Source organism: Lynx canadensis, chromosome B3 (genome assembly GCF_007474595.2).
Source record: "Lynx canadensis isolate LIC74 chromosome B3, mLynCan4.pri.v2, whole genome shotgun sequence".
NCBI classification, from domain to species: domain Eukaryota; kingdom Metazoa; phylum Chordata; class Mammalia; order Carnivora; family Felidae; genus Lynx; species Lynx canadensis.
In genome coordinates, this window is record NC_044308.2 from 30,655,353 (window position 1) to 30,669,742 (window position 14,390).

The following is a 14,390-nucleotide window of genomic DNA, read 5'->3' on the forward strand; positions in this document are numbered from 1 at the left end:
CACACAGAATCGAAGCAGGCTCCAGGCTCTGTGCTCACAGCACAGACGTGGGGCTCGAACTCACGAGCTGTGAGATAATGACCTGAACTGAAGTCAGAGACTTAACTGACTGAGCCATCTAGGCACCCCTGTTTCAAAAAATGTTTAAAAAACTTTTTATTTGTTTTTGAGAGAGTGGGGGAGGGGCAGGGAGAGAGAGGGAAGCAGGCTCCACGCTGACAGCAGAGAGCCCAATGTGGGGCTTGAACTCCCAAATTGTGAACTTATGACCTGAGCTGAAGTCAGACACTTCACCGACTGAGCCACCCTGGTGCCCCTTTATTATTTATTTTTGAAGGTGGTTGTCTTCACTGATTGATTCATTCAATAGATTTAGAAAGGCCTGCCTACTAGGTACTAGGCTCTAGATACTGAAGGGCCAGGGGCCAACAAGATACAAGTGGTTCCTGACTTTCTGGAGCTTACTGTCTCATAGAGCAGCAGAGACTAGGCTGATGGACGTAGAAACAAGGGCACAATTAGGAATAGTGATCAGCTCTCTGATAAAAGAATAAGAGGGCACTGTGAGAGAGAGCAACAGGGAGTCTCAGTGTAGGGAGTAGCCAATGACGATCTTGCTGAGGAGGTGACTTTTGAGTTGAGACCTTAAGGATGAGTCAGATTTGTCTGGTGAAGAAGGTGGGAGGAAGGGGAGGATAAGGTTTCTAGACAGAGACCTGAACCCTTTGCTTTAAAAGCAAAAAACAGGGGGCACCTGGGTGGCTCAGTCAGTTAAGCATCCAACTCTTGACTTCAGCTCAGGTCATGATCTTTTGGTCATGATCTCACAGGGTCCTGAGATTGAGCCCATGTCGGGTTCTGCTCTGGGCCTGGGTGTGGAGCCTTCTTAAGAGTCTCTCCCCCTCTGCCCCTCCTCTACTTACACACATGTGCTCTCCTTGTCTCTCTCTCTCTCTAAAAAAAAAAAAAAAAATAATAATAATAATAATAATAAAATTAAGGCAAAAACCAAAAGTACAATTCATAACACCCCTCCTGCCAACATTCCTCTTTGTAATTTATTTTTTACTTTCAGATTTCAGTTCATGTTAATTTAATAAAAATGTGATTTTTGTCTGTCACCTATATTTGCCCAACCCTATCCTCACCTTCCTCCCGAGGCCCTGCAGCCAAGCATTAAAAAATCTGAGTAGGCTATGTCAATACATGTGGATCTACCTTTATATTTTTTGCAAAATGATAATTTCAGCTATCTCATGCTGTGATGGTGAGATTAGATGAAGTCATTTAGAACAGTGCCTGGCACATGGTAGGGACACAAATGTGAACTTAGTATTTCAGTGTATGTGTGTACTGTAATTTCATTACTGAGTTTTCTATTGATGGACCATTATGTTGTTTCCAATCATTTGCTATTTGGCATCCCTAAGATTTGATTGACTATGATAACAGATAGTACCATACTTGATTTTGTTGGTTCAAGTGTGCAGTTAAAGGCAAGCCTTTGTACTCCGACTCTCCTAGGATTACTGATGAAAGCAAATCCAGCCAGCTCCCTTGTTCTTAGTTTTGTTACCCCTGTGTCTGCTCAGAAACTTCCAAACGTTGTCCTGTTAGGACTGTGATAGGCAGCAGTTCTGGAGAGCTGTTCTCTTACATACCCACACGCCCACACACACAGCTGTGCCTCTGAAAACACTGCTGAGTTTTCTCTCCTAGCTCACTCTGTTAGATTTCTCCCTTTATTTACTTATTCTTCTTAATTTTTCAAAAAATTTAATGTTTATTTATTTTGAAAGAGAGGCAGAGTGAGAGCAGGTGAGGGGCAGAGAGAGGAGACACAGAATCCAAAGCAGGCTCCAGGCTCTGAGCAGTCAGCACAGGGCCCAACGCTCAAACCCACGGATCGTGAGATCATGACCTGAGCTAAAGTCAGAAGCTTAACGCACTGAGATACCCAGGCGCCCCAAACCTCTCCCTTTATTAATTCTCTTCACCTGATCCCTGTACTAGGACTTTAAATGCCTGGATCCAAGTTCTAGCCCAACAGTAATTAATTAGCTAGCTGTGTGACTTTGAAGAAATCACTGACCCCCAGTGTCCTGAGAATCACTAGGCAAAACTTCTCCTGTGTACACTCAACGGTGTGTGCTTGCTCAGGTCCCGCTATTTCCTACTCCAGCTTAGTTCTAGAGCCATTCGCCTGCTCTGGGAGAAAAACTATGTTTAAGTTACTATTTAAATTTGGTGGTGGGGGGGGGGAGATTATATATCCACAGCAAGATTTAAACACGCTACGCTGTTGGAAGCCAAAATAGTAATTACTCTTGAGGAGTAGTGACTGGGAGGGGACATAAGGGGGATTTTGGCAAGTTGGGAATGTTCTATTTCTTTTTTTTTTTTAACGTTTATTTATTTTTGAGACAGAGAGAGACAGAGCATGAACGGGGGAGGGGCAGAGAGAGAGGGAGACAGAGAATCTGAATTAGGCTCCAGGCTCGGAGCCTTCAGCCCAGACCCCGACGCCGCGGGGCTCGAACTCACAGACTGTGAAATCGTGACCTGAGTCGAAGTCGGACACTTAACCGACTGAGCAACCCAGGCGCCCCAAGGGAATGTTCTATTTCTTGATCTGTGTGTTGGTTATATGGGTGTGCTCAGTTTATGAAAATTCACCATGCTGTATGCTTCACCTTTCTGTATGTATGTTATACTTCAATAAAAAGTTAGCAAAAAAAAGAAAACCAAAAACTTAAAATGTGCAAAAGACCATATAGGGAAAAGTCCCTCTTTCCCTTCTGCTCTCCTGACTCTGGCTTCTCCTCTTGAAAGACAATCAAATCAGTGATCTTTTCCTTCCTTCCTTCCTTCCTTCCTTCCTTCCTTCCTTCCTTCCTTCCTTCCTTCCTTCCTTTTTCTTTCTTTTTATGTTTATTTATTTTGAGACACACACACACACACACACACACACACACACACACACAACACAACACACAGTGCAAGCCGGGGAGGGGCAGAGAGGGAAACAGAATCCAAAGCAGGCTCCAGGCTCTGAGCTGTCAGCACAGAGCCTGACATAGGACTCAAACTCACAGACCATGAGATCATGACCAAAGTCGGACACTCAACCAACTGAACCACCCAGGCACCTTAACCAGTGATCTTTCTTCTGTATCCTCCCAAACTCTTTCTACCTATAAATAAGTTTATATGTTCTTTTTTTTTGTACAAATGATATCATTATGTACACTATTTGAGTCTTGTTTTTTTTTTAATTTTTTAAAATATTTATTTTTGAGAAAGAGAGAAATAGAGCATGAGCGGGGGAGGGGCAGAGGGCAAGAAGGAGACACAGAATCTGAAGCAGGCTGCAGGCTCTGAGCAAGCTGTCAGAGCAGAGCCTGATGCAGGGCTCAAACCCACAAACTGTGAGATCATGACCTGAGCCAAAGTCGGATGCTCATCCGACAGAGCCACCCAGGCACCCCGAGTCTTGTTGTTTCTACTTCACAATATAACTCAGGGATCATTCCATATCCTTACATGTGGAGGAGACCATTGTGTTGTTCATTGTTGTAACCCCAGTATGTACTGGGGTTGGCAAGTCCAGTGCTTGGCATGAAAATATACTTGTTCAATAAATAGATTGCCTTCCAGAGAGGTATCTGGTTGCAGTACTGAAACTGTAACTCTTGTATGGGGTGATGAACTCAACCAAGAGTCAGCTTTATTGGTGCAAATAACCTGAGATAGAAGAAACAGATCCAAGTTCCAGGGGTTTCTTGTTTTATTCATGGCAAATTATGCTCAGAAACTGACATTATCTTTGCCAATAATTTAACACAGGTTCACTGCAGGAATTATAATTTATAATAATATTTCACAAGCCAGTAGCACACAGGATAATATCTCTTAAGTCAATAAAGAAATAGCATAATCTAAACCAATGATAGATTAATTACACTATCGTTGCAGACAAAGGGACGATGAAAGAGATGAACGAAAGTCCAAATTTAGATGATGTGTACATTTCTACCAGTTGGTTCTTGGTAGAGTCCAACTAAAAGCGAGGTGTCAGCTGCCAGCTTAGGTCCCTCCCTGCTTGGGGCATGTGGCTATCAGGCTATGGTTGGCAGCCATAAGTGGGCTGCTCTGAAGGTTAGGTCTTCAGAACATTTACATATCTTGTGCCACTGCCTACAAGGAGTAGCCTGGCCGAGGCAGGAACAGATGTCCCTTCTCTTCCTCAGACTGCTGCACAGCTTACCACCACTGCTGACTAAGAGTAGGGCACAGTAGGAGCAAATGTCTCAAGATCTTTGGAAACCTATTTAGATCAGCAAAGAGTAGCCGTGTCCAAACTGAACACTCTAGAGTTACTGTTCAAACCTCCTGGTTTTTAAAGTTTAAAAGTCCATCACATGATGGACACCACTGGTGTTTCTATGGTGTCAGTGACGTAATGGTCCTCTTTACTCCGGGTGCAAGAGTTCGATAAGAACGTCCTAATACCAAACTTCAAAACAATTTCATCAAAACAAATTAAAACCACAAATAACTTTGTTCCAAAACATGGATCTGAAATCGTGACAAGTCAGTGCACAACATTTTTCTAACCAAGGGCAACTTGAAGTTCTTATTTTAATGATGCAGAAATGAGATGAAGTCAGTGGTTGCTTCTGAAATCCTCGAAGGAGCATTAGAAGCCAGAGCACCTTCCTCTGTTGTCTGAAGACCTCTCCCTTGGATGTCTCTCCTAGCTCTCCAGGGCTTCAGCCATTAGGACTAGCTGTAGCTTGTTAGCTGGATCCCTTTTGGAATATTTCTTTTTGGACTGAAATATTGCAACAACATACTAGACCAGCCCTGCCTTCCCTGTGCCTCTCCTAGGGATCCCAAGACTGTCCTGTAACACCCTTCACGCTCTTTGCTGTGATTGCCCAAGTGAAAACCCAAGGTTTGCAAAGGCTGTGTAATTCCGGCATCAGGTTTGAAATCGGATGCTGCTTTTGTGAGGGACTAAAATTAGCCATCCTGGTTATGGATTACAGGATACGCGCAACAAAGAGAAAGTGAGAGCAGGGTCTGGTCCTTCACCAGACCTCCTGGACGTCGCAGGCAACCTTTACAGGGTCTTCCAGTCAGCAAGTGACATGGAGACAGATGAGGATTGGTGGGTCCCTCACACGATGGGGCAGCAGCAAGTAACCCCGGCGAGGTGCCCGACAGCAGCTCGTTTTCAAACGAATGTATTCTCTTCCTCCTCCACGGAACTGAACCGTAAAAATCACGCCCCTTTCTTCCTCGTACCCCATCCTCGCAGCCGGGAGTCGCCGAAGCCCCTCCCAGCGCCGGTCCCTCCGGTCTCCCCTCCCCCGCCCCCTGTTTCCCCCGCCTGGGCTCCTCTCTGTCTCCCCCTCCCGGACAGCGTCCGCGCTCGGCCGGCCCTCCCGCCGCCTGTTTGTGAATGAGACGCTCAGTTTCTCAATGGAGCCGCGGGGGGCTCGGGCGGACGCGGCGCGGCCGCAGCGCTGGCCCTGAGCCCGGAGGGGGGCGCCTTTTCCTCGCTCCCTCCCCTCTTCCCTCCCTCCCGCCGCCGCGGCTTTTGAGGAACGGGGCTGAGAGGCCGCCGCGTAGGTCGCCGGGGCCCGCATCCCCGAGGACTCCGCCTCACGCTCCGGAGGAGCCGGCGCGAGGCCGGGGAGCCAGACGCCGAGGAGGCCGGCGGCCTTCGGCAAATTTCCGCCGAGACCCTCCGCTCTGGGCTTAGAAAGTTCTTGAGTTCGTATTTCCTTTTTAAATCCCGGTTGGCTATTAGCTCTTCGCCGGCACCTTTTTTTTTTTTTCCGGGAGAGGAGGGGGAGTGCGGGGAAAGGAGAGAAGAAAATAAAAAAGGATTTCCGCCCGGAGAGAGCGACAGTTGTGAGAGCTTTTCCTTCAGGAGACAGGAGCGGCGTTCGCGGCCGCCGCGGGCGCCCGGCCCCGCCGGCCCCACCATGCGCGAGCCGGCCTCCGGCTGTTGAGGCACGGAGACGCGGAAGCGTCGGCCGGCAGCACCGGGCTCTCGGCGCTCCCGGGCGCGTTCGGTCGGCCGGGCGGCGGCGGCGGCGGCGGGATGGAGCCCGCGACCGCGCCCCAGCCCGACATGGCGCCGGAGCTGACCCCGGAGGAGGAGCAGGTAAGCGGGGCCGCGGCCGCGGCGGTGGGTGTGTCCGGACCCCCGAGGCCTAGGCCGGCCTCTGCCCGCGGAGGCCGCGCGCTCCACGGCCCCCGGCCCGCGGGTGCCCCTTCCCCCGGCGACCGCGCCCCAGGCCGTCAGCCCCCGACCCGGTGGACGCCGCGGGACGCAGCTCCCGGCCTCTTCGGTCCCTTAGGCTTACGGGCCTCAGATCGCCCCCTCCCCCCATTCTGGTGGTAATTCAAGTTCCTCGGACTGGGGGGCCTCCCTTTCCCTCCCACCACCCTCGACCCCCGACGTTTGCTGAACACCTACTTGCCTTCGGGCCCTCCACCCCTATAAATGTTCAGCTTCTTTCCTTAAGGGTTTGTGGTTTTTTAAGGACAGGCAAAGTCCCGTTGGGGGGAGGATTCCTGTGGGGAACATCTCCCCACCCGAGGAGAGTGGTGATAGGCAGTGGGTACGTAGATGCCCTAGATTTTCAGATGAGCCCCTCGGGCTTCTCACAGGGCTGTGGCAGGCCTACTTGGGCAGATTCTGGAAGATCCAGGCCTCATGCACCCGAAGCCCCTGGCCTGGACCGCCCTATTCAGCGCTCTCAAACTGGGCGCATCCTCTCACCCCCACTTCCCTACCCACCCTCCCATCTCATCTCGCTTGTCTCCATCTTTCTGGAGCCTATGTTGAGCTCCATTGTCCCTTAAAGCTTATGACCTTCAGTTCCCAGGAGGAAGTGGTTTGCGGTGTCATTCTGGGGGTTTGGGTAAGGGAAAAGCCCAGGGCCCTTGTATCTTTCCCTCCTCCACATTCCTTCTGGGGAGACACGGACCACTCCTTCAGAGGAAGATTGGAAAATCTGCTAGCTGAGATTGGGAACCCTAAAGACTTTCGCTATCTCTTCCTTGGCACTGCCCATACCCGGCTTTAGCTATGCTCAAATATAGCCATAGTCTGATTTCATGTTTAAAAAAACAAAAACCTGAAATAAGAAAAAGATGAACCATACTGGTAACCCGTTTCAGGCCCTCCAGCCCTTATTCCCAAGGACCACATTTGGTAGCACAGTCTCTAGGGTGGAGACAGTCCGATTTTACAAACTAGTATTAGTTAATGGGCTTAAGACCTGATTTTTAAAAAGCTCTTGACTTTTCTCCTCATTTGTGGAGATGACATTTTTCACATTTGGCCTCAAACCACTATCTTGCCTTTTCACGCCTTGAGATAAAATCAGCATGGGAGAAAAAAAAAATTCTGCTCTGTAGGAGCAGTGGTAACATCCTGGTATCTGCAGTTGAGTGTTAATAAAATGCTAGTCAAGGCCTAGTGCAAGCAGGTGGCCAAGGAGCCTGTCCTTCCAGAATTAGGGAAATACTTCAGTACTAAGGTTGTGGTGTTGATTTTAAAGAGGCAAAACCCGTTCACTTCTTTTCCTTGGATTAGTCAGATTTAGAGTTTCTGTTTCTATGACTTAAAGGCATTAGTATTCCACTATGAAAACGGGATTAGGTTGCAAGTTAAAAAATTAAAACCAAGGAAAGCAAGTATTGATAAAGTCAGTGCTTTACTCTGTATAGAGTATTTGCATATACTTTTATAGTGTTTAGTAAAATCTTTGTATTTAGTGGAAATCTTTTACAGTGAATAAACGTGATGGGCATTAATAAGGACTGGATGGTAACAGTAAAATATTTTTATATTAAGATCAAGAAGGTATGTGGGTTTTTAAAATCATACCTTTTCCTACAAAATGTCAGGTTTTCTACAAGCATTTCAAAATGTTGAAGCAAACATAAAAGTAGCATAGTTCCAATTATTGTGATTGTAATGAAATTGTAAAATTTCATACTTTAATATCACATAAGAGCACTCTTCACTGTTATGATTTATTTAGATTATGTTAAGCAGCCGCAAATTCATGTTGGTCTTATCTAAGTAGTGATCATGGGATATGACACCTTCATTTCATAATGCTGCCCCATTGCTGAAACCAATTTTATTTATTTCTTATCAAAAAATTTTTAATGTTTTATTTATTTTTGAGAGAGAGAGAAAGAGAGAGAGAGCGCGCGAGCGAGCATGAGGCAGGGGGGAGGGCCAGAGAGAGGGAGACACAGAATCATCCAGAGCAGGCTCCAGGCTTTGAGCTGTCAGCACAGAGCCTGACCTGGGGCTCAAACTCAGGAACGCCTTGAGATCATGACCTGAGCTGAAGTCGGATGCTTAACCAACCCAGCCACCCAGGTGCCCCTCAAACCAATTTTAGAACTCATTTTAAAGCTTGTGGCAGAATCTTTCAGATATCTTCAGTGTTGGAAACATCTTATCCTTTTGAGGGTCAATTTGCTTTTTGGAAATACCAATCTTTTGGAATCTTATAAGTAAAGGATCACACTAGGTTAACACAGGTACAGGCGAAAATGAAATACATTTATGCATTTAGGTCCTTTTGGGGGGTAGGTTAACTAACTGCTTTAAAGATGTTTCTGGAGCAGATCTCTCCTGAATGGTATATTCTTGTATATAGTCATGTGAATCAGAAACCCAGAAGTTTCTTGAACATTTTGCTTTCCCTCAGGCCCTGTACACTACACATCATCAGATTTTCCTGAATATCTCTCGAATTCATCAACTTCTTCCACTATCACCATCACCCTAGTGCCCAAGCTGTTGTTAAATGTATCCTTACAGAACTTTTGTTTCCTACCTGATCATCTGCATTCCTTACTCTTATTCCAGAAGGCAAAGGCAAATTGAAAATCTCATTGTGTCTCCAGTCTGCCTCCCTGCCCCTAAAAGAAGCATTTATAAAACCCTTCAGTGGCTTTTCATTACTTTTGGGATATAACAACTCCTGAGTATGATCTACAATGCAAGGGCCCTGAGTGTGGTCTAGAGCCCTAGCTAATTCTCACACCTCGTCTTTCCTCCAGGCACACAGGCCTTTTGGTCCTTCATTCTTGCTGTTTTCTCCTGGTACAGGGTCTTTGTACGGACTGCTTTCCCCTGTCTGGGAACACCTGCCACTGTTAACTCTCTCTTCATCCTCAGCTTTTGCTTCCTCAGGAAGGCCTTCCTTGATCTCCCCAATTAAGTTAGATCTGTGTTACTGGCTCTTAGAGTACCATGTACTGTCCTTTATATCACTTTTCACAAGTTTACACTATTTGTGGGATTGCATGACTGGAAGCTCCATGAGGGTTGGAACTGTGTCTACTTTTGCCCATTGCCATATGCACATCGCCTAGCATAATGATTGGCACTTAGTGTATGGACATTCTGGAAATACTTGTGGAACAAAGAGTAGTTCGGTACATGAATAGAACACAGACAGCATCATCTCCTTTCTGAGGGGCTTGTAAAAATAAGGACATTGTTCATTTTTACATATACTTCTGAAGGTCATCATTATTGCTTTGTAGTCTCATTTCCTATCTAGGCATGTGCTGAACTGATATATCAAATTCTCATTTGTAACTCTGATGTTTCTTGCCTTTATTTTTTCAGTTCGCAGTAGTTAACAGAGCTTACAATTGAGTTACAAGAAAAAGTGAGCTTTGCCTTTAATAAATTTACATGAATAGCAACAGGGTAATAACAGTAACTGTTTCCTGAGTTTCTGCTTTGAGTCAGGCTCCGCGCTGGGCATTTCACATACGATTAATCCTCATACGATTGGAATTATTACCTCATTTTGCAAACAAGAAAACTCAGACTGAGAGAAGGAAATTGCCCAAGGTCACATAGCTAGCAAGCAATGGAGCCATGATTTCCACCCAGTTCTGGGTTATTCTGCCTCCACTGCAAATGTTCCCTGTATTATACTACATAACTTCTCATGAAGCAGCTAGTTACCTTACTAAGATGTCTGCATGCATGTATAATAGTTAATTTTGTTGGTTTGGGTATTGATATATGTGTATTTGGTTTTGATGATGTGTCTTAAAATATGGTTTAAAAATTGCACAGAAGAAAAATTTTGGAAGACCTTTACTCAGACCTATTGCCAACAGAGACATACACAGTCTATGCAAGAAATTGTGATGAAAGTACTCTTGAGAAAAAATGTGTTCCCTAAGATAGGGTTGACGACTCTCCATTTTGAGGTGTGGTCACAATAAAAATTTAATTTTTTGATATCTTCTTTAGCTTTTGTATAGGAGAAATAACTATTCATGGAACCAAATATGAAGAATATTATCTCTCCAAACTTTAAAAAGCTAGGTGTTTTGTATGTTAATGTGTATATATAAAAGCCTTTCTTCATGGGCTGCAAAATTATAAGTTTGGCAGTGTGAAGGGTAATTTCTACATATCAGCATTAGTCTTCATTTTTATTATGTTACTGATTGTCTTAATTTCACTTTGCCAGAGCATATACTAACATTTGTACCTTGACCTGAAGTTGATAATTTTTGAATTATAGTTAACTTGAAAGATAATTAAGGGTTTCTTCAAGGGGGAGGGGTTAAAAAAGGGGGTCTCTTACTCATCTGTTCTATGTCTAAAACCTACAAAGTTTAAGTGAGACTCCCTGAGTTACATCTGTTTGCGCATAAGTTGTGAGAAATCTCTCTTTGTAATCAAACCATAAAATAAAGACTCACCTAGGATTCTAAGGATACTCAGATTCAGAAATTACAGCTTTTAAGGGTCTTGATTTTACATGGATTTCCCAGTAGTGATTAATAGGATAGAAGAATAGAGTAGTTTTCAAGGCGCCTGGGTGGCTCAGTCGGTTAAGCGTTGGACTTCTGCTAAGGTCATGATCTCACAGTTCTTGAGCCTTGAATCAAGCCTTGCATCGAGCCTCACATCGGGCTGTGGGCTGTCAGCTCGCAGTCTGCTTTGGATCCTCTGTCTCTGTCTCTGTCTCTGTCTCTGTCTCTCTCTCTCTCTCTCTCTGCCCCCCTCCCATGTGCGCTTTCTCTCTCTCTCAAAAATAAATAAACTTTGAAAAGAAGAACAGAGTAGTTTTCTAAAGTACTTATGCATTTATGCATATTTTTATTTTATGTTATTTAATTAATTTATTTTTGTGATAATGATTTCAGGAATTGAATTTAGTGATCCATCACTTATATAGAACACCCAGTGCTCATCCCAACAGGTGTCCTCCTTAATATCCCTTGCCCATTTAGCCCATCCCCCACTCAACAGCCCTCCAGCAACCCTTAGTTTGTTCTCTGTATTTAAGAGTCTCTTAAGGTATGCCTCCCTTTGTTTTGTTTTAATTTTTTTTAATGTTTATTTATTGAGAGACAGAGAGAGGCAGAGTGTGAGTCAGGGAGGGGCAGAGAGAGAGAGGGAGACACAGAATCTGAAGCAGGCTCCAGACTCTGAGCTGTCAGCACAGAGCCCGACGCAGGGCTTGAACCCATGAACCGTTAGACGATGACCTGAGCCAAAGTCAGATACTTATCTGACTGAGTCACCCAGGCTCCCCTTTCTCTCTGTTTTTATATTATTTTTGCTTCCCTTCCCTTATGTTCATCTGTTTTGTATCTTAAATTCTTGTTTTACTTTTTTTAAGATTTGATTTTTAAGTGGGGCGCTGGGTGGCTCAGCCGGTTAAACGTCTGAATTTGGCCCAGGTCAAGATCTCACAGTTCGTGAGTTCGAGCCCCACATCAGGCTCTGTGTTGACAGCTTGGAGCCTGGAGTCTGCTTTGGATTCTGTGTCTCCCTCTCTCTCTGCCCCTCCCTAGCTCACGTTCGCGCGCGCGCGTGCTCTCTCTCTGTCAAAAATAAATAAACTTAAAAAAAAAAAAAAGATTTGATTTTTAAATAATCTCTACCCCCAACATAGGGCTCAAACTCACAACCCCAAGATCAGGAGTCATGTGTGCCACTGACTGAGCCAGCCAGGCACCATGCATATTTTCATCTTAGACCGAAGTTGGTTTTAATAACTTGTATAGTGCTTCTTGCACATTAAAAATAATTCATGAATTTCTTTAAAGTTGCTGTAACAAATCTAATATTTATTTTCAAAGCCTCTAAAGAAAATTTCTATTTTAGAGTTAATGTTGTTCAGAGCATTATTGTGAAGTTAGTAAGTTAGTGCTTACATTGTAAGCACTCAGTAAAGTTAGCCTTTATCATAATATTCTCTGTTTTTGAATAGTGAAAGATTTTAGAGCCAAGTTAGCTTAAACTAATCCCAAGGGAGAAAAATATTTATATTTACCCTGGGGATTATCACTTAGCATGGATTCATATGAATGCCAGAAAATAGTTATCTTGTAACTCTATCACATAGTTTTCAAAAACCTATTCTAATTCTATGCTGTGGTTTGTGTTCTTATAACAGGGATCATCTGAAGCTAAAAATTTAACTGCCTTGCAGTGGACTTCAGAGATTTTTGGCATTTTTCCCAAGGGCAAGGGTTTTTGTCCTGGTTCTTGTGGCCAAGAACTTCCCTTTTCCCACAGCCTCACATGTCCTGTGCTAAATGTCATCTGTCCCCCCAGAAGTATCCATACGTCAAGGACCAGATGATTCATAACATTAAGTAGAGGCCTTCCAGAGAGCGGAAAGATGAAGAATTCTCATTATTTTCATTATTGCCAGTAACTAATGATGTTGTAATTAACAATCAGGTGAAATCTCATCTGGATGTGAGAATTTTACTCTGTTAAAATTTCTGAGCATATCAATGGCCTTGGACTTCACTTTTGTGGATGTTAAGGAACCTGGAGGTTTTCTCTAGGAACCTGACTTTTAGTCAGGTTCAATTCAATTAATGAATTGAAAAGTAAGACACTTCCTTTGGAAAGGAGCTAAACTGTTTCACAGAGGTAAAAGTTAAATGTTCTCTCTCTTTCTCTCAAAAATTCACATTAAAAAAAAAATTAGATGCCATCGTCCTGACTCTGTTCATATGCTAAAACCTACAGTGCCAGTTACAGCCATTTCATGCTTGTTCTACCACCCGTCTCGATGTCTCACACAACTGGGGATATTTTCTTTTTCCAAATCAGTCATTATCATATTTGCCACCTGTGCATGCCTCTGTACAAGAGCTCCTTGGTTGCTCTTTCTGGCCACTGGAATAGTCCCTGTTTTTTATTCCTCTTCCTCCAGAGTAGGAGCAGATGTACCTGGAACAGGTATTTTAGCCTGTATTCTTCAGTGCTGGAGGGCCTATACCTGCTGGAAGGAGCACTTTCATGTCTGACTTTGAAACGACCTCTTGAGTAACTAACTGAAATGGCATGAGATAGGCAGCAGGGGTGGGAGACTGAGATGCCGTAGAGCCCATGGGAAGAGTGGTTTGTTTATTAAGGATTGGTTATCTCTTAGATCTAGATTATAAAATGATGAGAACAAGACAGGTTAGAGGTGACTTTTTCTTTAGTTTCTGATTCTAAGAAAAACATTCCATTTTTCTCTAGGAAAGACCATTTCTGTTTTATGTATTGGTTTCCTCTGAAATACCAAACCCACCCAAAACACACATGCATAGTTCTTGTCTTTTATTCAGCACAGGTGGCACAGAAATGACTAGCTTTATGGAATTCTTATGAAACCAGAATTCTCAGAATTGATGGGCGGATTCTAAAGAGAGCTGTCTATGACTTTAGTACTGAAGTGTCTAGGGACATTAATCCGTAAATTACTTGTTCATTCCTTGAACTGGCTAAGTTTTACGTTTGTATTTGCTTTTATATATATCACTAATTAAATGATATACATCATTATTAAAATAATATTTTTAAAAATAGTCTTAGGTTCTCTACAATGATCATATATTTCTTTTATCATTAAAGTCAATAACATCTTGTAAAAAGTGCTGCATGCACTATATAAGTGTGGGATTATGTTATTAAATGCTGAGGGCGCCTGAGTGGCTCAGTCGGTTAAGTAACTGACTTCAGCTCAGGTCATGATCTCATGGGTTCTAGCCCAGCATCGGGCTCTGCTGGCGGTTCAGGGCCGAGACACAGGATTCTGTGTCTCCCTCTCTCTGCCCCTCCCCTGCTTGCGCATGCACGCGCTCTCTCTCTCTCTCTCTCTCTCTAATAATAAACGTTAAAAAATTTTTTTTAAAATGCTGAGATCCCGGGGTGCCTGGGTGGCTCAGTCGGTTAAGCGGCCGACTTCAGCTCAGGTCATGATCTCGCGGTCCGTGAGTTTGAGCCCCGCGTCGGGCTCTGTGCTGACAGTTCAGAGCCTGGAGCCTGTTTCCGATTCTGTGTCTCCCTCTCTCTG

The 14,390-nt window shown here is 44.3% G+C and overlaps 1 protein-coding gene across 3 annotated transcripts in view; it reads left to right on the forward strand.

The window, feature by feature from the left end:
* Positions 1-5,934: 5,934 nt before the first annotated feature.
* The window catches only part of PTPN9 (protein tyrosine phosphatase non-receptor type 9), an 81,550-nt gene continuing 73,094 nt past the window's right edge, over positions 5,935-14,390 (forward strand). For 2 of the 3 annotated variants that reach the window (XM_030317653.1, XM_030317655.1), the window contains exon 1: positions 6,108-6,178. Coding sequence is in view for 1 of the 3 variants with exons in the window: in XM_030317657.1 (XP_030173517.1) it covers positions 6,116-6,178 (63 nt within the window). In the remaining 2 variants the exon portion in view is untranslated. Of the gene's footprint in view, positions 6,179-14,390 lie in introns of all 3 variants that reach the window. The other variant, XM_030317657.1, reaches the window with a different exon arrangement.